The sequence below is a fragment of the Cucurbita pepo genome, chromosome 12 (assembly GCF_057944985.1).
Source record: "Cucurbita pepo subsp. pepo isolate OVF chromosome 12, ASM5794498v1, whole genome shotgun sequence".
Classification (NCBI taxonomy): domain Eukaryota; kingdom Viridiplantae; phylum Streptophyta; class Magnoliopsida; order Cucurbitales; family Cucurbitaceae; genus Cucurbita; species Cucurbita pepo.
In genome coordinates this window covers 1031780-1056025 of record NC_141809.1, presented here as the reverse complement: position 1 = coordinate 1056025, position 24246 = coordinate 1031780, and the positions used below count along the sequence as shown (strand labels likewise).

Here is a 24246-nt window from a genome sequence, read left to right as displayed (position 1 = left end):
AGTTTTTAAAATGCCCTTGTTAAGGAGAGGTTTCCATACTCTTGTAAAGAATGCTTTGATCTCCTCGTCACTGACGTAGATACACTACAGTCCTTGTGATAGAGATCATGAAAGGGTTTGCACAATTTGAGCTGGTGCATGTTGGAGTATGTATTTCAAAGTTAATCTGACTTACAAGGAAGAACTCGTATCAGTGTGGTACTATGGGATCCCACGTCGGTTGGGGAGGAGAACGAAACATTCTTTATAAGAGTGTGGAAACCTCTCCCTAGTATACGTGTTTTAAAAACCTTAAGAGCAAGTCCGAAAGGAAAAGCTCAAAGAGAATAATAGATGCCGGTGGTGGGCTTGAGCTATTACAGGTACTAAGTCCAACAACATACTCTAATGTTTAAATTAATACGTAGTTTGAAGTAGAGTCGAGCTGAACGAAGGTTGTTTACGTACTTTTACAGTGAGATGAGTCGAAACCCTATTAGGTCAGCCGAAGATGAATAGAAGTCCAAACGCATGGGCCCTCGAGTCATTCCACTGAATTTAATCACATTTTCCCGTAAAAACTAACATATCTAACCTCAAATTTCAATTCGTTGAGTGCGTAAGAGACATCTAACCCGTTTCTCTCAACAATCCTAGCGAATCTCATATCGAACTTGAATAAAGTCGAATGTTATACTACAATACCAATAAGGAGTATACGTCGCTTCGAAACTCATATCGAAAGAATGAATGAACTTGAATATACATCGATCAAAATAATTGAATTGAAACAAGCTGATTAGGATGAAGTGAACATATTGACAACATTGAAAACCTAATAAATTAGAGAGAGACAAAAATTAGGGTTAGTTTTGGTTGGATTGCATTAAAATCCGTGGGTATCCCCTCATCAAGCTGCTGTCATAACTTTACAACTTAAACCAACCAACCAAACAAATATGTTTGAATTATGAGTCTGACCACTGTGTACATTCAACAATATGCACACTTTCCTCCTCCTTTCTTATTTCTATCTCAACCAAACATGACGTCTCCTTCATTAATATTCTCCCTAACCAAACCCCTAATGCTTCTCTCCTACCATATTAATGCCTCTTGTCTTTCCTCCTTTGTTCTAACAACCCGTCTTTGTAGCGTCCGTTTCATAATCATTTCCCTTTCGTCTAATTCCTATTTGGGTTTTTAAACTTTACTTGCTTTGACATATTTGAACACATTATCAATTGGAGAGAGGAATGAGTGTTAGTAAGGACGTTCCTGGCTTTTAAGGAGTGAATTGTGAGACCCCACAGTGGTTGGAAATCAGACGCGTTTTAAAAACCTTGACAGAAAGCTCGAGAGAGAGAAAGTTCAAAAAGGACAATATCTGCGCACAGTGAACTTGGGTTATAACAGTTTTGTAAAGGTGATAAATCAAATCATCATAAACAGTTATAATGATAATTTGTGTATTATCTGCTAACATATGTTTTGACGAACAGTGAAATGAGAATATCCCGACTTATATTTTTATGATTATAATTGATAATATACATAATATTCTTACGTGCCATTTTTGTAAAATATTTAATTTTATGACAAATTTGTTATTATTTAATTTCATATTATTACTATTATTATTGTTGTTAATCAACAATTAGCTAAAAAGGAGTCAAATTTGGGGTGGGACCTAAATAGGTGTGGGGCCATGGGAAGGGTAAGATAGAACTGGAACCAGATTGGAAAAGCGTGTGGGGGCAGGGATTCAGAACGGCGGGAACACGCACGGTGGCTTGGACCATCGTCCACGTGTGGTGCTGCTGACAGGGAAATGTGGGCCCCACCCCCACTCTTAAAGGGGCTGTTTGGTTGGGTTGTCATTGGTCTTTGAAATTATTTCCTCACCTGCCAAATTCGCCACGTGTCATCTTAAACCCCGTTCCACGTTCCTACCTCCATTGCCGTTCGTGTATTTTTTGTGGGGCCCACTTCCTTTTTTTTTTGTTTATTTTTGCTAAATTTAATTCTTTACAAAAAAAAAAAAAAGTCATTTTCATTAATTTACAAAATATATATTTTAAAACTATAAGCAATATTAACTAATTAAATTAAACTATATATATTTTGATTGTTACCGTACCTATTGTTATAATTAAGTCTGTCTGTCTAGGACTAGATCTTAATACTAGTCCATAAGGATCAAAGTCGAATCGTGAACCTATTAATGAATCGAATTCAATGAACCAACGACTGGTATTATATAGAGAAGCAGCCATAAACGGTAGAGTCTTGACCAATTTGAAAGATCATTTGATGTAGTTGAAATATTCATACCGGTGTCATTAATTACTTAGCTGAGTGAGATACCAAAGGACTACGTACCATATGAGCAGACCCGACAAAATCCTTGTATAGTCTCTTCGATTTTTCGATAAAGAGAGATATGGATCTAGGTACCAATCCATAACGATCAAGGTCAGAAACGTGAACCTATTAATGAAGCGAATTCAATGAAGCAACAACTAGTACCATAGAGAAGCGGCCATAAACCGGAGAGGACAAAATCCTTGTAGAGAATTCGATTTCTCCAATAAACAGAAATTTGACCAACAGTGTTCGAATTGGTTGAATGAACTGTATTCTATTGGGTGGGACATATACATACATATATATATACATACATACATACGTACGTATACATATATGTATATATATCAATAAGATATTTGTGTTTTGTCCCATGCAAAGTTATTATATTAACGAACCATTTAGCTGTCATAAATTTTCATTGTTCCAACGTGACTTTCCTTATTTTCTCGTTGAAATTAAAATTTTATTTATTTTTCCTTTAAAGGTAAATTATATTAAAAATTACTCGTTTAGATAATATAATATTTTTTAAAAAATAACCAAAAGTAATTGTACGTGTAGAACTCAATCCCAGCAAATTTTTCACGGCTCTGATCCCGATAAAAACTTAAACGGGATAGGGACGAGGATATCATTCCCGAGCTCCACAATCCCACGAACATGCGTAGATGTGATAAAATAAAGGAAGAAAATGTGGAATAAAATGAGGGATTAAGGGGTGGATTAGGTATTTTGGATTAATGTGTGAATGCATATAAAAAGCAAAGATTCCATGCTCCCAAAAGCTTAGACTAAAACAATCTTCATTGGAAAAAATCCATCAAATTACTTTTAAATATTCCACGTGGATTATTACCCTAAACTAATCATATATATTAAATTTGGACTAAACTTCCACTAATATGCATTATTCACATTTATTTATTTAATTATTATGGGAAAAAAATCATTTTTAAGTAAATATCTTTTAAATAGTTTATTATAATTAAAGGAGTGATTATAAAATAATATTAAAGATAAGCACTCTAAATAAATAAATAAATAAATAAATATAGGTTTTTTTAATGAAAAAGTTGGGATTCTTTTGTCACCCACTAACGGATACCAAATCGTTTTAGGTTTTGAGGTAAACACATTTGACTCATCTCCGTAACCAATGACATCAAACTAACAAAAAATAAAAATAAAAATCAAACCTTTACATGTTTTTTTTAATGTAAAGTTTCATTTTTTAATTATTATTAGACCATCCCAATGATACGAGCACATGATCTATATCGACCCATATCGTAAATGTTGTTTTATAATTCTAAGCAACATACATTACTTAAATTGAACTCCATCACATTTGAATTTCGAGATTAGGAATCGGCGTAAATTTTAGATATTTGGGACCCTATTCACTTCTTTCCGCTTCGGTTGAATTGAGAAATAGGTTTGATTGCCCATTTGGTTGATATAATAGTATGATTGTATAAGAGTAAGACATCTTCTGTATAATTCAAATCGAAGCACTTAGTAAACAGACTATGCAACAGCCCAAGCCACACCACTAACGAATATTGTACTATTTGGGTTTTCCTTTCTGGCTTCCCCTCAAGGTTTTAAAACGCGTCTACTAGGGAGAGGTTTTCACACCCTTATAATGACGTGGGATCTCACAATCCACCCTCCTTGAGAGTCAGTGTCCTCGCTAGCACACCACTCAGTGTCTGGCTTTGATACTATTTGTAACAGCTCAAGCCCACGTTAACAAATATTACCCTATGTGGGTCTTCCCTCAAGGTTTTAAAACGCGTCTACTATGGAGAGGTTTCCACACCCTTATAAGAATGTGGAGTGTAGGCCTAGCATCCTCGCTGGCATACCGTCCGGTGTTTGGCTCTGATACCATTTATAACAGTCCAAGCCCACGTTCGCAAATATTGTCCTTTTTGGGCTTTCCCTTCTGGGTTTCCCCTCAAGATTTTAAAACGTGTTTAACAGGGAAAGGTTTCCACACCATTATAAGGAATGTTTCGTTCTCCTCTCCAACCAATGTGAGATCTTACAAACCACCTTTCTACGCTACGACCTTACTTCTCTTATCAACTTCAACTAAATCAATGACGTAATTATGATCGTAAGAAGACAAAACATAAATTCGAATCGAAATAAATTTAGATTTATTCGGCTTTTATCATGTCAGGTGATATCATGTAAGTTTGTACCATAAATATTACATCCAAAATTTTATTTTAGAATGAAAAAAAAAAAAAAAAACAATAATATAGTTTGAATTAATTTTCATCATTATAGACTGACATTCTGTATACACATTCAATAATATTCTTTGGCAACAACTATATACTTATAAATATATGAATTTTGTATGTATCTTTATTATTACCATTGATAAATTTTGTCTGTTTTTACAAACTTTCATAAATGTCAATAATATTCGAAACAACAATAATAAATAAAATAAGTGGGCAATGGTGAAAATATTGGTCAGCATGAGGGCAGCTTAAAGTTAGGGTTTTTTAGACATTCCAACCAGAAATAGGGCAGCCCCCACCATGTCCTAAATTTAAGGAACATTTGGAATATTATCAAGATTATAATCAACTGTAGCTCCAAAACTATATATTATAAAATTGATTCAATTAAATAAATAAACACATGCCCCTTTTGCGCTTTTGAAAAGTATCGAGACTGGGGATCGTTGAGATCGTCGACAGATTTGATTTGTTGAGTTTTGTTCTTGATTTTAAATGTTTTATTTATCGACGGCTTAGAGTTGGATTATATTATAGTTAACGTGTACGATTTAAGAAAATAGCTTGTGTTCGGTATTATTCTCGTTAAAGGAAGGGCATAAAAGTAATTTCACCTATGTCCATAAAAATGGGTAATTATTCGGCCACAATTATTTGAGAAAACATAAATATATATATATATATATATATATATATATATATATATATATATAAATAATGGAGGGTAATAATATTTAAAAAGAAAGAAAATGAATTTTTTTAATTTTAAAAAAGAAAGAAATAATTATAAACCGAAGAAAAAATTATATATTTATGAAAGGAGACTTAAATAGTTATCATTAATACGAATGGGTACACATTAATAGTCACACCACACAACACATTGTGAAAATGAACTCACATTACTTATAATAATAATAATATTATTATTATTATTATTATTATTATTAATATTAATAAATAATGTATGTATTAGAGATGCAAGTGGGTTATGTCTCTTTCATGAGGGAGATAAGGGATTATATGACTTTGACTATTTTCTTTTCTTTCTTATTAATAAAAATATCGAAAATATTTTAAATCTTAAAAAAAATCTTAAAAAAATACCATAGAAACCGTTAATATTTTATTCCAGAAATACCCTTGATCTCTCGAAAGTATATAAAAAATACCCTTAAGAGTTCAAATCTACGAGGCGCTGATAGAAGGTAAAGGGTGCTGATTTTATTTTTAAAATTTTATGGGTATTTTTTTTAAATATAGTCCAAATGGTTGAACGAAACTTTTTAAAATTCAAGGGTATTTTTGAAACATTATTAAAAATTTTAGATTTTTTTGAAAATTTATGAATATTATTGAAACGTTCGAACGGATAGGAGTATTTTTTATTGTTTTTTTGGTCCTCAACTTTGAAACTTGTTCCATTTCGATCCACGAACTTTTATAATATCCGTTGAAAACTCTCGAACTCTTGCATTTATGAATTTCTATACTTGAACGGTAAAACAACAACCCTTTCGTTTCTTATCTTATGAGTATGATTATTTTTTAAAGTTCAGAGACTATATATTTTAAAAGTTTAGAAATCAAATTAGAACGAGAATGGATATAATAAATATTTTGAAAGTTTAGGAATCAAAATATGCCTCGATTCCCTTGCCTTCGAGCCAGTATGTCAATCAGGCCGGAGAATGAAGAAATAGGTTCCGGTGAAGGTGAAGTAGCTCATTCATTGACTCTCTTCTTCCGGATCATCTATAATAGCCAAGCTACTAGTCTCTATTAGAGGAACCTCTAAAATGGCCATTTAGCTACTCGAGAACAAGAGAAAGCAGTCTTCTGGTCTCAATACCCATATTCAATTATTCCTATTTATTTATGAACTGTAAAAGAGAACTACTCCTTTTATTCGGATAGGACAGAAGTAAGTAACCTATTTACAGAGTGAAAGAAGCTCGGCTCGAGACAAATACATTCTGACTCTCATCTTCTTTGTATAGGGAAGTTTACCGAGTTAGGACGAAGAATATGTATGTGGGAGTGAAAGAGTGGATGTGAATGAGAGAGAGAGAGTTAGGGTTAGGAAAGAAACAAGGCAAAGAGAAATGGGGTTTTAGGGATTGTGACAGAGCAAGGGCACAGCTAGGGTTAGAAATGTCTCCCTCTCCATGAGATGTGACTTGTCTGTCAGTCACCACCATGTCATCTTACCATTTCATGCTGTTGCTTCATGTTCATGTCTCTTGCGGGGATCTCTTCAAACATATCCCCTTTTCCATTTTGATGTGTTTCGCATCTTCTTCCTTTCTTATTACCCTAACAACGTGTTGCTCGAACACGACCACCTGGGACCTACTAAGACTTTCTTACTATCTTATCTTTATTCATTCGTGTCTACCCAACATAGGCTTATAGTGTTCGACCATACACAAAAGTACTGTATACGATAAAACTCTCTCGTTCATCTATCTCACATTTAGTTGATACTGAAATTGGGAATGTCCACTGTGAGATTCCATATCGGTTGGGAACCTTGAGGGTAAGTCCGAAAGGAAAAACCCAAAGAGGATATTATCTGCTATCTATAGGTTTGAGCTGTTACATCCAGTGGTTCAACTTTCGAATGAGACATTTAAGATAAGAAAATAATGAAAGATATCGATCGAACATATGGATGTATGCCTAACAAGAAGAAGTCTTTTCTCCGAACTCCTAACGTCAACCAAAGTTGGGTCCTAAAGAAGCAAGGAAAGCGTAGTTTCAAGTTAATTAAATCCTCGAATATCATCCATTATATATATATATATATGTATATATAATGGACAAACCATATGCAAGTTTTCATCCATGTCTTTACTATTTATAGATATAAATATAAAATATAATTTTTCATGTGGATATATGCTCATAAGGCCCATAGAAGAATCTTTATTTATTTTTATTGTTAAAATGAAATAATAATAATAATAATAATTTCATTGATCCAAGAGCGAATGTCAAATGGCCTTAATTAGTAACATGGCTTATTTTTAATAAATAAATAAATATTTATATATATTACAAAAATGAAAATTAATATTTTAAAAATTTTATGATTAGATGGGAAGGGATAATACAGTTACTAAACAGAGGTTTCCATACTCTTATAGGGAAGAGCTCGTTCGCTCTTCAATTGATGTGAGATTTCACAATCCACCTTATTTGGGTGCTAGTGCCCTCGCTGGCAAACCACTCAGTGTCTAACTCTCATACTATTTCTAACAGTCCAAATCCACCATTAGCATATATTGTTACGTATTGTCGTCAGTCTCACGATTTTCAAATGCATCTGAGGTTTCCACACTCAGAATTACATAGCTAAGTTTATGAATATTTAGGGTTACATTTAATATATATAATATAGTATGAGATTACCACGAACTTTGGAGTATTTAATTATAAAAATGTAAATATTTTGGTAACATGAAATATAATGTATGATTTATTAATATATAACAAAGTTTGATTAGTGTGTTGCATGTGATGGTTGACTATAACAGTTAAGCACTCAATTCAAGTTCCAATTTTCACATTGCCAATATCAAAATTCTTGTTTACTCATCCCCCACATGCCTAACTTACAACTCCTTTTTCATTTGACGTGTCCCGTTTTTATTCGTCTCAAAAATATATAAACTATCTCGTTCAAATAAAACAATATTTATTGAAAAGAGAGAGTCGAGTTGACCAGACCACGCTAGAAAAATTATTTAATCAGATTGCCACTCATTAATAAACGTTAAAATTATTACTCACCGCTAATAAATATTGTTCACTTTAGCCCATTACATATCGTCATGAGTCTCACAGTTTTAAAATACGTCTGCTAGACAGAAGTTTCTACACCCTTATAAAAAATGTTTTGTTTCCCTCTTTAACCGATGTGGACCTCATAATTCACCTTCTTTGGGGACCAACGTCCTTGCTGACACACCGCCCAGTGTCTAGCTTTGATACCATTTATAACATTTATAACAGCTCAAGCTCATTGCTAACAAATATGGTCCGTTTTGGCCCGTTATATGGCTATAATCTTTAAAATTTAAAATTGTTTAAAAAAGAAAATAGAAAGGAATAAATTGGTTAAATGAATTGAGATGTGATATACTTTATTGCATTGAATATATAATAAATAAATAAATAAACTTTATAGTAGGGACCAATTATTAATGATTTGATTTTTTTTTTTTAAATACATAAATTTTTTTTACTTTCTATCCAATAAAAGAGAGTGAATTTTGGTTGCTTATATTATTGGGTAGCAGTCTCTATTAAAATCAAAGCCATAGCCATCCATTGGATCATAATATAATACACACAAGAACTAGAAGGAGAGAAGGAAGTTGAAGGCCAAAACGACGACATTTTATAAGCTTGTTTTGATTCTACATGGAAGCAGTCGGCCGGAAAATGCCCAACGAGTTTGTTAGCTTGAAGGAGACCGAGCTCTGCCTCGGCTTGCCCGGTGGCGGCGGTGGCGGAGATCAGCCGTTGGAGATGACCCTCAAACCTTCTGGCAAGCGGGGTTTCTCTGAAACTGTTGATCTCAAGCTTAACATTCAGAGTAAGGATGGCGGCGGTGGCGGTGGCGGTGGCGGTGGTGGCAAGAATGTTGCAGCAAACGTCGTCGATGGCCAGACGAACCTCTGCTCCAAGGATCCGGCTAAGCCTCCTGCCAAGTAAATTTCTTCCTCCAAATCGAGCTAAATTCAATTAGGGTTCGTTGAGTCTAGTGTAGCTTAACGGTTTTGTATCGTGTAGTTTTATTAGTAAGATTTGAATTGTTCGTCGAATAATTTTTTTATCTTTTGGGTTTTTTAGAGCACAAGTCGTGGGTTGGCCACCGGTGCGATCGTATAGGAAGAACGTGATGGCACAGAAGAACACGAGCGGTGAAGGTACAGAGAAAGGGAACGTTGGCTCGGCTGCATTTGTGAAGGTTTGCATGGATGGTGCTCCATATCTTCGTAAGGTAGACTTGAAAATGTATCAAAGCTACCAAGAGCTCTCGGATGCTTTGGCCAAGATGTTCAGCTCGTTCACCATGGGTACGGAAAAAAAAAAAAAAACCCTTTATTTTTTTCATTCCAAAAAGTGGTTCATTCTTTCTAATAGAATTTTCTTTCGTTAAAAAGGTGAATATGGCACAGAAGGAATGATAGACTTCATGAACGAAAGAAAGTTGATGGATCTTCTCAACAGCTCCGAATTCGTTCCAACTTACGAAGACAAAGACGGCGACTGGATGCTCGTCGGCGACGTTCCATGGGAGTAAGTTTCAAGAATTTCCCGATCTCGTCCATTTCATTTCTCTTTCCTTCCGTTCTAACCAAACAACATCCTTACAGAATGTTCGTGGATTCATGCAAGCGTTTAAGAATCATGAAGGGATCAGAAGCCATCGGTCTCGGTAATTAATCGAAAAACCCTAACTCAACATCTCCATTGAAACCTCTATGTTAATTTCTTTGCTTTTGTTCAGCCCCAAGAGCCATGGAGAAATGCAAAAGCAGAAGCTAGGTGAGGAGAGAGAATGAAGAAGATGGTTCCAGCTTGGAACACATGCATGTTATTCTGTGTATTTCTGAAATTTTAATGTTTTTTTTTATTTTTGTTTTTGTTTAAATTATTATTAGTATATAAAGAAAAAAATATATATATCAAATGATCTGTTCTTGGGGACAATATTTGTAATAGAAGAGACATGAAAAGCTGTAAACTTTCACCTACTGTCTGTCTGTTTGGTTTGTTTTATGTTTAATTATTATTATTATTATTATTATTATTATTTCTTAAGCTATGAAAAAAATGGGGTTTTTTATTTTTATTTTTTTTTTATTTTCTTTGAATTTAAATTAATTTTTATGATATTTGTGGGTAAGGAAAAAGGTATAAATATTTAGGGACCCATAGAAAGGGAACAAGGGCATGTGCCAACATGTTAATGGGGTATTGAGTAATCAAACTTTTAATTAGAGAATTTTATTTTATAATATGGTCTATGGTGGGAATAATCATAATCAAATAATATGAATATTATAAATGTATACAATTTTAATTAATTTGTAGGTCGATATATTATTATATTAATATTGTCATTTGGTTTTCTTGGATCTAACATTAGTTAATGGGATGCTTGGGATATTAAACAAAGACGCATCCGAGTTAAGAGAGGGGTACATGAATGAATAGAGACTCATCCGATTGAGAGCAACTCTGTTGATATAATGATTATGAAAGGCTTAAGGGAATTGAAAGTTACTACCTATACTAACAAGGTTTTCAGTGGCTCAAACATAGGAGTAACCTGAGATGCATATGAGTGAGGACAAAGAATTTGTGTTGGCTTGTGATGATAGTTTTTGTATCAGCCCCAAGCTCACCGCTAGCACATATTGTCATCTTTGGGCTTTCTCTTTCGGATTTCTCCTAAAAGTTGTTTAAAACATGTCTGATAGAAGAAGTTTTCACACATTTATAAAGAAGACTTCATTCCCTTCTTCAACAGTTGTGGAATCTCACCGTTTTCACTTTTAAGAAACGAAAAGTATGTAATGTGACTATGTTGCACAGAATATTGGGATCGTCACGTGCCAAATGTGGATTCTGAATCCGGATTCAAATTCTAACCTAAATTAGATTAATTAGATTTTTCAAATTATCGGCTACATCCACCGTGCCACCCACTAATTTATCCATGGGCCTTGATGAGTCATTGATGGCTCTATTTTAGGCCCAACCCAACCGATTATTGGGTCAATAAAAATTGGAAGCCTTTGTGATTTGGGCTGACGTTTCAGCCATTTCTCGCCATAACTTAGCATATGTTTTTGTTTTGATTCTAGAGGTTAGTTGGCGACCTTCTAATGAGATTAAGTTCGGCCCGACATATTACTTCATGCAAAACATATCAATATTCGATTAGATTGACCAACCTCAAACTACACCCAACACAGTTTGATAAGATTAAGGTCCAAATCATAACATTTACTAAAGAGTGTAGACGTTGTTGGAAGGAACTTCACTCGCCCAACTTTACCTTAAAAGACTTGAATCCTTGTTGGTTTGACTTCAAATGGTCTCAATAAAATGCTTAGATATTATGAGTATCTTATCCTATAATGAAACCGAACAAACTAACACAAATTAGATAAAAAAAAAAAATGTAAGCTCACCTCAACCAGTCGCTGGATTTAGCACCAATTGATTGAAGAAGAAGGCCCGAACGCAAATGGAGTAAACACTCATTTTGTTGATCACACGAAACCCATGTACAAAAAACAGGTTGATATGCTCTAGAGATTCATACTCGAGGGCAGCTACAAAATTAGGACAATGGTACACAACGAACGACCAAACAAAACGAGGAGAGAGCTCGATGGATGGGTGAAATAAGAGAGACGTTTGAGGTATATAATTCTTTTTTTAATTCAAGAATCAATTTCCCTTGAGACACAATTCAAGTGGTATTTTTGTTTAAAGTATTGTAAAGAAAAAGTAATTTCATTAAAAAAATAAAAAAAATAAATAAAAAAGACACTCTGACGTGGCTGTGATCTATTGGGTGGTTTCGATCAGCATTGTTAATTCCTGCTCCTTCCCGCACCGAATCAAACCGGAAACAATGGGGAAGATGAACTCGAATTAGGCAACATTTCATCTGCAACAAAATTGAAAAATTTCCGATCAAAATTCGTTTCACGCTCCCTGCGATCCCAATCCCAAACCCTAACCCTAACCTAGGGTTTTCCCTCTCCATTTTCTGTTCACTTTCCGGCGAACCAAACAGTTTCTCTCCTAACCCTCTCAACCCCTTCTCTTTTACTCTTTCCCCCCCCTTTTTTTTTCCAGCGCAAAAGCGATTTGGGATTCTTCATTTGTCAGAATTCCGCCATTGATTTTACAGCGCGTGCTTTCCCATCTAGTTTCTGATGCGAAATTAGGGTTTCTTTCATTTCGGAGCTTTTCCATGTAATCGACGGGGAGGGATTACCTGAGACGTCGATTTTCCTATGGATTTCGTCGAGCTGGAGGCGATCGAAGGCCTCCGATGGTCATGGAACTCGTGGCCGGTTTCTAAAGCTGAATCATTGGCTCTGGTTATTCCTCTCAGCGTTATGTGTACGCCATTGATGCAATCCGTCGAGCTCCCTACACTTTCTTATGAGCCTCTCTCGTGTCTTAAATGTGGTGCCGTTTTGAACCCCTATGCTCGTGTCGATTACACGTCTCGCATTTGGTTCTGCTCGTTTTGTTACCATAAGAATTTTTTCCCTCGTTCTTATGCTGATATTGGAGAGACAAATCTTCCCGCAGAGCTTTTTCCGACTTACAGTACGGTGGAATATGCGCCCAGTCGGAAGATCGAAAGCCCTGTTGCGAATTCTGGTTCCAATATGAATATGAGCCGTAATTGGGCGAGAAATCATTCGTCTTCTTCTCTTTCAGTATCAGCTTCTTCATCGCTGCCGGCTCGAGATTCCCGTGGAAATGGGCCGGCCTTCGTGTTCGTTGTTGATAATTGTTCGGTAGAAAAGGAGCTTCAAGCACTTAAAAATGAGTTACTACTCGTTGTGGAACATCTTCCGGAGAATGTTTTAGTGGGTTTGATTGCTTTTGATTCAATGGTTCATGTTTATGACCTTAAATTTTCTGAATGCTCAAGGGTCGTCCTCTTTCCTGGGGATCGTGAACTCTCGTCACTTCAGGTATTTTTCAATTTTTGAATCTTTGAATCTCTGCTACTCTGCTTTTATCTTCTCTCTGCACAATTTTGACACCATCTTCTAGTGTAGATTCTTGAAATGCATTGGTTTCTGGATATACACTATCTTATTTACTATTTTTAGTTAGTGAGGTCTAAGAGATGTTGGATTGTTTTTGGAGTTTGAGGGACATTGTTTTGATACCCTGTTTTGCTTATGAATCCTTCAGACCCAACAATTGTTGGGGATTTATGGGATGAAGCAGCTGCAGCTAGGAAAGACACCTGTTGTTCCCACACAGGGATTTTTGTTACCAATATCTGAATGTGAGTTCAACATCACCACTGCAATTGAAGAGATGAACACTTCACTTAATGTAACTGGCCATCGACCTCGGAGGGCAACCGGTGCTGCAATATCAGCTGCCGTTGCACTTTTGGAAGGATGCCGAGTGAATTCTGGTTCTCGTGTCATGGTTTTCACCTCTGGCCCTGCAACGGTAGGTCCAGGAATCGTTGTCGATTCGGATCTCGCTCACTCCATCAGAACTCACAGAGATATTGTTAATGGTCAGGCGCCTTACTTTAGGAAATCTAGTAGTTTCTACAAGGAATTGTCACAGAGGTTGTGTGATGGATCTATAGTTCTTGATTTTTTTGCTTGCTCTCTCGATCAAGTTGGAGCAGCAGAGTTAAAAGTTCCTGTTGAAAACTCTGGTGGATTCATGATGTTAGGAGAGTCATTTGAGTCTAATCAATTCAAAAAGTGCTTGCGGCATATTTTTAGTCGGGACAAAGACGGTGAGCTGAATATGCATTTCGATGCAACTATCGAGTTAGTAACCTCAATGGATGTAAAAATTTGTGGAGCTCTTGGACCTTGCGTCTCTCTTCGTAAAATGAACAACTCGGTGAGCGACAACGAAATTGGCGAAGGTGGTACTTACATTTGGAAGCTCAATACACTGTCCAGTAAAGCCTGCATTTCCTTTTTCTTCCAAGTGAGTGAGGTGCAGAAAGTTCAACCTGGATCTGCGTTCTTCATTCAGTTTATAACACGATACAGAAAAGGAAACCTGGAGGTCCGTAAAAGAGTGACCACTGCCGCTAGGAGATGGGTTGCAAGCCATTCACCAGAAATCAAGGCTGGGTTTGATCAAGAAGCAGCAGCTTCCGTGATGGCTAGGCTTGCTATTAATCGAGCAGAGACGTGTTATGCTCGGGATGTTATCAGATGGCTTGATGATGCATTGATTCGTTTTGCCTCGAAGTTTGGTGACTATATACAAGAGGATCCTTCGACTTTCCGTTTGCAATCCAACTTCTCCTTGTACCCTCAATTCATGTACTACCTAAGAAGGTCCCAGTTTATCGACGTCTTCAACAGTTGTCCTGATGAAACTGCGTTCTATCGACTAATGCTAAACCGAGAGGGAGTCGTTGGTTCTCTTATCATGATACAACCTACACTTTTCCTCTACTCTTTCGATGGACCTCCTGTTCCTGTACTCCTAGACATTCGATCAATATCGCCAGATGTGATCTTGCTTTTTGATTCCTACTTCAACGTCGTTATTCATTACGGGTCCAAGATTGCTCAATGGAGGAAACTCGGTTACGACAAAGACCCGAACCTCGAAAACTTGAAGAAGCTACTAGAGGCTCCAGAGCTGGACGCTGAACAGCTGATTGCGGAACGTATACCAGTCCCTAAGCTTATAAAGTGTGATCAGCATAGTAGTCAAGCTCGGTTTCTTCTTGCTAAGTTAAACCCATCGGTTACGCAGAACTCGACTTACAAGGAGGGATCAGACATAATCTTTACAGATGATTTAAGCTTGGAGGTTTTTATAGATCACCTACAAGCTCTTGCTGTGCAGGGCTGAAGAAGGATGGCAGTAGTAGTTTGTTAGAAGAAGTTGTTACTTTATACAGAGATAAACTACAAAGGAGAGATGCTTTTGGGCTGCTTGAGAGTTGTATTTTCACCCATTTCTTCATAGTTTGATGAAATGTAAATAACTGGTTTCTGATCTTACACCTTGCCAGATGACTTCCACCCATTCTTCACATGAAGAACATGGTGAGATTTTTTTTTTTCAATGGAGTTGGAATTGTATCATTTAGCATTTAATTGATTCAACTTAGATATAAGTCCTTTTTTTTTTCTTTGTTGTTGTTGTTATTGTTGTTGTTTTGTTGTTTTGCTGCTAACGAACATAATTTAGTGGATAAGACACAAATTACTGTTAAAAAAAAAATTAACTCTATAACTATGGAACTAAAAAAAATGATCTTTTTTGTCTGGAGAATTGTAAGACTAACCTTTTGTTAGATATATATAAATATCTACACAATTTTCTACATGGGTTAAGTTGGGTTGGAGAACGGAGGGTTAAGTTGGGTTGGAGAACGGAGGAATATACATGGGTTCAGTTGGGTTGGAGAACGGAGGGATATACATGGGTTCAGTTGGGTTGGAGAACGGAGGGATAACATGGGTTCAGTTGGGCTGGAGAACGGAGGGATATACATGGGTTCGATTGAGTTGGAAAGTTGGGTTGGAGAACAAAGGTTAGAGATGTACACGGGTTAAGTTGGAGAATGGATATACAGAGGTTAAGTTAGGTTGCAGAAATCGGAGAACGGAGGTTAGAGATGTACACGGGTATAAGTTGGGTTGGAGAATACAAAGGTTAAGTTGGGTTAGAGAAATCTCTTCGGGATCCATTCACATGTGGCGTAGTATTCTTGATTATGGCCCTAACTAGATTCCGAGCTCTAAAAAAAAATAAGATTTTTTTTTTTTTTTTTTTTTTTTAGAGACCCTAATTTTGAGGGTAATTTATTAGTGGATTGAAATAAAAATTAGAAAATGGGTGAATTTTAAAATAGGGTTGACTATTTGAAGGGATAAACATGAAATAAATATAGGTTTAGTTAGTGGTATTGATGTGAACCTCAGCTTAGTTACATAACATACAAAGAAGGTGAAGTAAATCAAACACACCCACGTCCACGTCCTTGAAATGGAGACTTAAAATGACTTGTAAAGTCCCAAATTTTCATTTTTAGTCACAAACATTGTAATTTTAGAATTTTGGAATTTTCGAAAGAATTATAAAATATATTGTTGTGATTGGAACCCTAATTAAGGAGGAGATTAAAGGTAAAAAACATGGCGTAGATCTGCAGAGATCAAAATTCTGGGTGTCTCTTCCTCCTCCGCCTCGATGCTGTGGCCTCATTCTCCATGTCATTGCCCCCACCTTCATTCCATATGTAAAACCCAAACTCAACTTGATATGCCCTCTCGAGAATCCAACCTCATCGCCCTCCTCTTCGGTTTCTTCTCTCTGCAACTCGGTGGAGAAGAAACTCCCAAACCCTTCCTTTTTCCATTCGTTTCTCCAATACCCCACCTCCTAATTTCTTCCTCATTCCTTAATTCCGTCGTTGTTCTTCATTTCCGGTGAAGGGTTTTTGAGGGCTGCTTGGATTTCTTTCTTCTTCTTTCGTTCTTTTCTGGGAATGCGATTGATTTGGGGATGATTAGTAATGGCTCGGGACGGGCATGTAGTGCCGGTGGATCCACAGACGACGCTCACTGTCAAGAAGAAGAAACAATCTTCTCGGAATTGGATTCTGCTGGATTGTACGGGCCAAGGCACCGTCCTCGATGCCGACAAGTATCAAATTATGCATCGGGTTCAAATTCATGCGCGCGATCTTCGGATTCTTGACCCTTTGCTTTCTTATCCCTCAACGATTTTGGGGCGTGAGAGGGCCATTGTTCTTAATCTCGAGGTGAATTGTTTTGTTTTTTCAGTTTTTTTTGACGAATTGTTCTTGTTCTTTCTTGTAATTCTTGTTTGCTTATGGGTATTGCAGCATATAAAGGCGATCATTACTGCTGAAGAGGTCTGTATTTATACCTTTCTTCTTCTTTAATCTGTTTGTAAATTTGTGTGATTGTTGGAAAGTTGAAACGAAATTAGTATCAGACACTCCCTTGAATTTGTTAATTCATGTCGTGGATAGGTTTTTCTTAGAGATCCGACAGATGAACATGTCATCCCTGTGGTTGAGGAGCTTCAGAGGCGGCTGCCTCCTTCTAATGCTGTCCAGCTTCATGTTCAAGGAGATGGGAAAGCAAATCAGGGTCGGCAACACGACGGTGAAGCTGAAGAAGATGGTAAGCTTTCTTCCTCACTCACTGCAATGTGATCTTAACTTGCCCTTGTGATTTGTTTTTACTTCATCAATATATTAATGATCTTGAGAGAATGCATTCCAGACTCGCCATTTGAATTTCGTGCGCTCGAGGTAGCTTTGGAAGCTATATGCAGTTATCTTGCTGCACGAACAACTGAGCTCGAGACTGCTGCTTATCCTGCCTTGGATGAGCTTACTGCCAAGGTGAGTACTTATTTTCTCACCTCATATGTAATGCATAAACTTCCCAACAATTCTCGGAGATAATTCTGTTACGTCATCGACTCAATCTTGGGATACTAGCATGATTTATTATCGTTTTCCCTTCGAGTTTGTAGATTAGTAGCCGAAACTTGGACAGAGTTCGTAAATTGAAGAGTGCAATGACGAGGCTGACTGCGAGGGTTCAAAAGGTACGTGTAACGTTTGTAACGTTTGTAACGTTTCACATATCAACACAATTTAGAAACTTTTGCCCATTGTAATCACTCTCATCTCTCTGTATGTTCCTAAATTCTGAATTTCTTACTAAATGATCAGCAGCTGTTATCTGCATAACCATAGTTTTGACTTGCCTTTCAATTCAGGTGAGAGATGAGCTCGAACAATTACTGAATGACGACGATGATATGGCAGACCTTTACTTGTCAAGAAAGATGAATTCGTCTTCTCCTGTAAGTGGTTCTGGTCCTGCCATTTGGTTTCCTGCCTCTCCTACCATTGGTTCAAAGATATCAAGAGCGAGCCGAGCAAGTATGGCAACTGTACGTGGGGATGAGGATGACATCGAGGAGCTCGAAATGTTACTGGAGGTAATAATACATATAGTTTCGGGTTAGTCAATCTTCATGAAGGTCTATAACTGAGATTGCATTTTGCAGGCTTACTTTATGCAGATTGATGGTACATTGAACAAATTAACTACAGTAAGTTTTACCTGTTTCCTGCTTATCTAATTTATGTTCAAGCTGAGATATTACGAGTTCGATATTACTTCGCTATATTTACGTTGCCAGGAACGGTTTCTTATTAACTTAGAGTAATTGGATGCTAGAACACAAAATTGGATCTTGTTGAACCTTGACCAACAATTTTATTTATCAACTAGCAGCTAAGTAGGGAAGATTTGGAAGCTTCCCTTTCTCTCCCAAGTTCATAAGAGAACCAAATATACCTCCTATACTATATTCTCCGCGTCCCATGTTAAGAACAATATTCCTTGGGGACCTATAGACACATGATCGATCTCTTCTCACGTACTCGAACCTCTCCTCGCTTGTGCGTGTAACAAAACGAGCAGAACAATGAAACAAAAAGAACACCAAGCCACCCAAAAGAGCAGAACAATGAAACAAAAAAGAACAACTCCAACATTAACAAGTAGACATTCGAGGCATTGAAATGCTGAACGCTCCTTCCATTGAAAAGTCTTCCTGTTCCTCTCAACCTAGATTTCCTCGAAATAGGTAAGAAGTCGGCTTGTCTAAGAGATCCTAACTAATGATGTTCATAAATTAAGAGTATATATTAAGAGGAATAGTTTAAATAATAGCTTTATTCGATTGGCCTTTTGAAGACTTTTGCCAACGTGTCTCATACCTCTTTTGCCATTGTTGCGCTTGCTATCTTCTCAAAATTTGACTCATTAACCACTTGGAATAATAAGTATAACTCGGTTTTATCCTTCATCTATGCTTGTTTTTGCTTCTTGATGTCATTTACTGTCATGTCTTCGATTACCTCCGGCTCGATGTAACTGACCTCAACCACGTCCCATTCATTTTGCGCCCCAAACAAAGCTCACATTTGAATGCTTTAGTTGTTGTAGTTCAACTTCACCAGACATGTCGGCGGAATACCACCCTCCGACATCTTCCTAGAACTCGCCATTTTTGGCTCTGATGCCATTTTGTTGGAGTAACGTATAATTTTTATGGAAAAAGGGTTGAGTTCTCTCAACACTCAAATCCGTCTTTTTTATTTTCTAGAGGAAGAGATATAATCTTTTCTTAAGTTGATTTGAAATCTCTACGGAAGTGGTCCTTATATAGGCCTTTCAGACTATTCTCCATGGCTATACATGTACCAAATATTAAATAACGAATCTATATAATACATGTACTATCATTATGGTGCTACATGTATCTACCAAATGAATCTAACTCCAAAATGTATCCAATAAACTTTTTAGATTTGGCCTTTTCAAAATCTTTTCATAGTTTATTTATTTAACGTTTTTTACTCGTAAAATATATGAAACAGCATCTTCCTGGCTTAATTGTCCACTGAAATATTACGATATTTGGACTAAACCCGACGAAGTACGATGGCCCTTAATCTAAGGGTATATTTGCTTATGTTTTGAATGATTTGCAGCTGCGAGAATACATTGATGACACAGAAGATTATATCAATATCCAGGTAACAAGAAGTGAAAGGTTCCGATCTACTACTGATCATCTCCTTCTTCTTCTTCTTTGTTTCTGAGTTGAAGCTATCATTGATTTTGCAGCTTGACAATCACCGAAATCAACTCATTCAGGTCCTATATCCTTCCATTTATTAATTAATGAGATTTTCTTGGCTGCCCAGATTCTTATTTATTAAAATTTCAAGTTTGCTGGGTGTCTTGATCTGCAGTTGGAGCTCTTTTTAAGCTCTGGAACTGTTTGTTTGTCTGTCTATTCTTTGGTGGGTGCAATATTCGGCATGAACATTCCATACACTTGGAATGAAAATCACGAATACATGTTTAAATGGGTATGGCTGAATAACTCGACTATGATTTCTAACTTCGAATGCGGGAACCCGAACAACAGCTCATAACCATCATCACGTGTTCATTATGTGCAGGTTGTCATCGTTTCTGGAGTAGCTTGTGCGTTAATGTTCGTCGCAATTATTTACTACGCTCGCCTCAAAGGTTTGGTCGGATCTTGATCTTCTTGTATTCGAACCGATCCTTTACAAGACCATAAGGAAAAGAAAAAGAAAAAGAAAAAGAAAGTCCATTGGAGATGAGTTCAGAGTGAAGACATAGCTGACTTTATTTGATAATTGTTCAAAGTTCATCTTATTTGAAGCTTCGGACTCTATTGATAATTGTATAAACATCATATATAATGAAAATTTCTTAGTAAATACAATCAAATTAAAGAGAGTAAATAATTTATTTAGCCTAAACATTGGTAAAACAGTCCAAATCCACGGTTAGAAAATTGTCTGTTTTGGTCCATTATTTACTACGCTCGCCTCACAGTTTTGTCTTTTTTTTTTTTTCTTTGTATTTTCCTCTTTTGCTTTTACTTCTCAATTTATTTAATTAAGATTTTGCTACCAATTATGGAAAAATCTTGAATCTTTAACCCTCTTCGCAACATTCCTTTTGCTTTTGCCTTTTCTTTTCGACTTGTTCAATCAAAGGAGGATTCTACAAACACCCCAACACATAGATTATTTTTGAGTCACCGTTAAGATATAAAAAATTCCATTGGGGCAGGTTACGTATCGACGTTAGCTTCACCGTTTTAAAATGCATCTACTAGGAAGAGGTTTTTACACACCCATATAAAAAATGATCGTTTCTCCCTAATTGATGTAGGATCTCTCAGTACTCACGGAAAAACATGAATTTGAATCGACTTTTAAGATACTATTTCATTGATTAACCTAATTTAGGGTTGGATCAATCCCTAAATTAGATGAAGATATCTCTTACTTCTATTGAAATCACAAATAATTTACCTTGTTAAAAAAATAGCTTTGGTTAAAGTTAACACAGAAGTAGAGTTAGGTCTAAATCTTGCTAGCTGAAACATGACTTCCTACTATTATGTAAGGGCATCTTCAAAAAGCTTGGTTTTATCATTCATTTGTTAGATTTATCACCGATCACTGAATTCAAGTATAGTTTAGTCGATACGATATCACACTACAAAACAATATCGACAATTTTCTTAAAAAGACTAATCAAGGATTAAACCATACTTCAGAAAGGAAGTTGATTATGAGGTCCTACATTGGTTGGAGAGGAGAACGAAGTATTCTTTATAAGGGTGTGGAAACCTTACCTAGCAGACGCATTTTAAAATCTTGAGGGGATGCTTGAAGGGAAAACTCAGAAGGTAAAGCCTAAAGAGAACAATATCTGCTAGCGATGAGCTTGAGCTATTACAAATGGTATCAGAGCTAGACACAGGGCGGTGTGCCAGCAAAGACCCTGGCCCCTAAAGGGGTGGATCCCACATCAGTTGGAGAAGGGAACGTATACCATAGAATGAATAAATTATCTACATGACAAAGTGTGGTTGTCACTTGCATTACTATTGGAATATATAGTCAAAATAATCGATTAAACCTAACTCGTATGGTTATAGCATCGTACTTTTAATAATAAAAAAACGTTAAATGTTTGAATTTTTACCCCTTTTTTTTTAATTACTGAACTAAAAAAATATCGTGAAAATTTAAAATTTCGATTTCGTTTTACCAAGAACGACAATGATACCGAAAGGAGGTGCATCCAATAAGTTCAAGCTAAGAACCACCCTTGAGAATTTGTGAAAGAGGTGAAAGGGTAAGGTAGAGGCATATATTCCTAACCTTGTGGGTACGATTTGTTTATTGTAAGGATATTAAATAATGTATCCTATAAGATTTTTGGTGTTTCGTCTTTACACAAAGTTGTATTCAAATTCTTTGGTGCTGTGACTGTGAAGACTAATCTCTTAATCATCTTTGTTAGCTCTCAACTTTATACAATCAAAGTTTTATAACTTTCTCATTTTTCTATTTTTTTAAATCTTTGTTTACTCAATACTTAGTTTTTTTGTTATCCCATAATGAATGATATAAAGACTTGACTTTGTTTAAGATATTCACATTAAAAATTTTTTATGTTTCAAGAAAAAGGTCATAAACATGATCCGAAAAAAAGATTTATATCCTTAAATTTTACCGGTCAAATTGATTATAGGATGGAAGTCTACCCCTTGTGATCAAAGTCTCACAATGACACGATAAGAAAAAGTACTATCAAAAAGTAAAATCACGGGAATTTAGCTTAAAGTAGATAATATCATATTATCACGAAGATATGTGGAGGCTCATTGTTCTTAACAAGTGCTATCAAAACTATGTTCCTAACTTAGTCATCGGGTGCCAATGTTAGTTTATTGGATAAGTGATTTATTATGAAGAAGAGGAGTTGTGAAACAAGAGAGTTGAATGGTTGTTTGTGAGATCCCACATAGGTTGGAGAGGGGAACAAAGCATTCCTTATAAGGGTGTTGGAACCTTTCTCTAGTAGACGTGTTTTTAAACTGTGAGGCTAATGACGATGCGTAACGGGTTAAAGCGGACAATATCTACTAGCAAAAAAAAAAAAAAAAGAGTTTGAGGAAAAAAGAATCGAAAGAAAAACTAGAATTGAGTGAAAAATTAGAAAAAAATCAAGAGAAAAAAAAGTGAAAAGAAGAATGAAAAAGAGATGAAATTGAAAAAAAAAAGGAAAGAAAGTGAATTGTTTGGCTAGAGTTGGAGAGGTGAGAAGGCAATATTTTCACAAAATACCATCTTTGTACTTGAAATTCAAATGAAGTGGAGGAGCTCATGGGGAAGGGCTAATTACGAGAAAGTTTGAGTCCATGTTATGTATCAGTCTAATTGGCGTCAAAGAAAGATGAAACTTGATGCATGTGCGTGGATAATAGAGTCATTAATAAAATCACTGTAAAGTATTGACATCCTATTCCTAGGTAAAGTATTGACATCCTATTCCTAGGCTAGACGATATGGATGAATTGCATCATCCATGTCTATTTATAAAGATTGTTTTGAAATCTAAATATCATCCGATTAGAATGCAGGTGGGAGATGAATGGAAAACAACTTTCAAAATTAAGTTTAGATGGTATGAATGATTTGTTATGCTTTTTGGATTAACTATGGCTCCTAATACATTTATGAGCTTAGCTTAATAAATCATGTTTTGAGAGAATATCTGCGAAAACATGTTGTTTTGTATTTTGATGATATTTTAATTATTTGAAGACTTTATTCGAGAACATGTGGAGCATGTTAAGTCAGTGTTGATTACACATAGAAAAGAAAAATTTTAAGGGTATGTTTGGATATAAAAAGTTCACTTTCTTGGCTTTGGTAAAAATGGAGTAGAAGTACATAGAAGAAAGTTAAAGTCATTAAGAATTTACCAACACCAGAATGAAGTTCGGAGTTTTCATGGATTAGCTAACTTCTATGCATTCAATTTGATTAAGAAGAGAGTAAGCAAGACACCATTACTTGTTTTTGCCTAACTTTGATAAAACTTTTGAGATTGAACGTGAGGCGAATGGTTTGGACATTGTGTTGTTTTAATTTAAGATGGAAATCCTGAATTTTAGATTTAATTCATAACAAATGTGTCCACCCTACTTCTGGGCTCGAGAATTTGTGATCGACTTTGATCATGAAAGAAAGGTTTATGTTAAGGATTATAGCAAACTGAACCATAGTCATGCAAAGTGGGTAGAGTTAGCTCAAATCGAGTGTGGATCACAAATTCTTTTCTTCTCACAAGAAGAACATTGGTTTGTTTCATACACTTCAACCTTTTCAGTCTTTTCTAGAACATTTTTGTGCATAAATATACCTAACAATTCCAATTCACAACACAACCAA

At 35.9% G+C, this 24246-nt stretch overlaps 3 protein-coding genes across 3 annotated transcripts; all 3 read left to right on the top strand.

The window, feature by feature from the left end:
* Window positions 1-8910: 8910 nt before the first annotated feature.
* LOC111806624 (auxin-responsive protein IAA14) lies at window positions 8911-10428 on the top strand. The gene is made up of 5 exons (XM_023691998.2): window positions 8911-9325; window positions 9468-9694; window positions 9782-9917; window positions 9995-10056; window positions 10129-10428. The coding sequence occupies exons 1-5, from the start codon at window positions 9036-9038 to the stop codon at window positions 10164-10166; spliced, it is 753 nt and encodes a 250-aa protein (XP_023547766.2). The 5' UTR covers window positions 8911-9035; the 3' UTR covers window positions 10167-10428.
* Window positions 10429-12351: 1923 nt separating this feature from the next.
* LOC111807497 (Sec23/Sec24 protein transport family protein) lies at window positions 12352-15504 on the top strand. Its single transcript, XM_087128803.1, has 2 exons — window positions 12352-13354; window positions 13581-15504. The coding sequence occupies exons 1-2, from the start codon at window positions 12659-12661 to the stop codon at window positions 15234-15236; spliced, it is 2352 nt and encodes a 783-aa protein (XP_086984929.1). The 5' UTR covers window positions 12352-12658; the 3' UTR covers window positions 15237-15504.
* Window positions 15505-16486: 982 nt separating this feature from the next.
* Window positions 16487-20567, top strand: LOC111807308 (magnesium transporter MRS2-I). Its single transcript, XM_023692975.2, has 11 exons — window positions 16487-17157; window positions 17242-17271; window positions 17392-17545; window positions 17648-17769; window positions 17904-17978; window positions 18153-18377; window positions 18447-18491; window positions 19942-19986; window positions 20078-20107; window positions 20206-20325; window positions 20419-20567. Exons 1-11 carry the CDS (start codon window positions 16909-16911, stop codon window positions 20503-20505), a joined length of 1182 nt encoding a protein of 393 aa, XP_023548743.2. The 5' UTR covers window positions 16487-16908; the 3' UTR covers window positions 20506-20567.
* Window positions 20568-24246: the final 3679 nt, after the last annotated feature.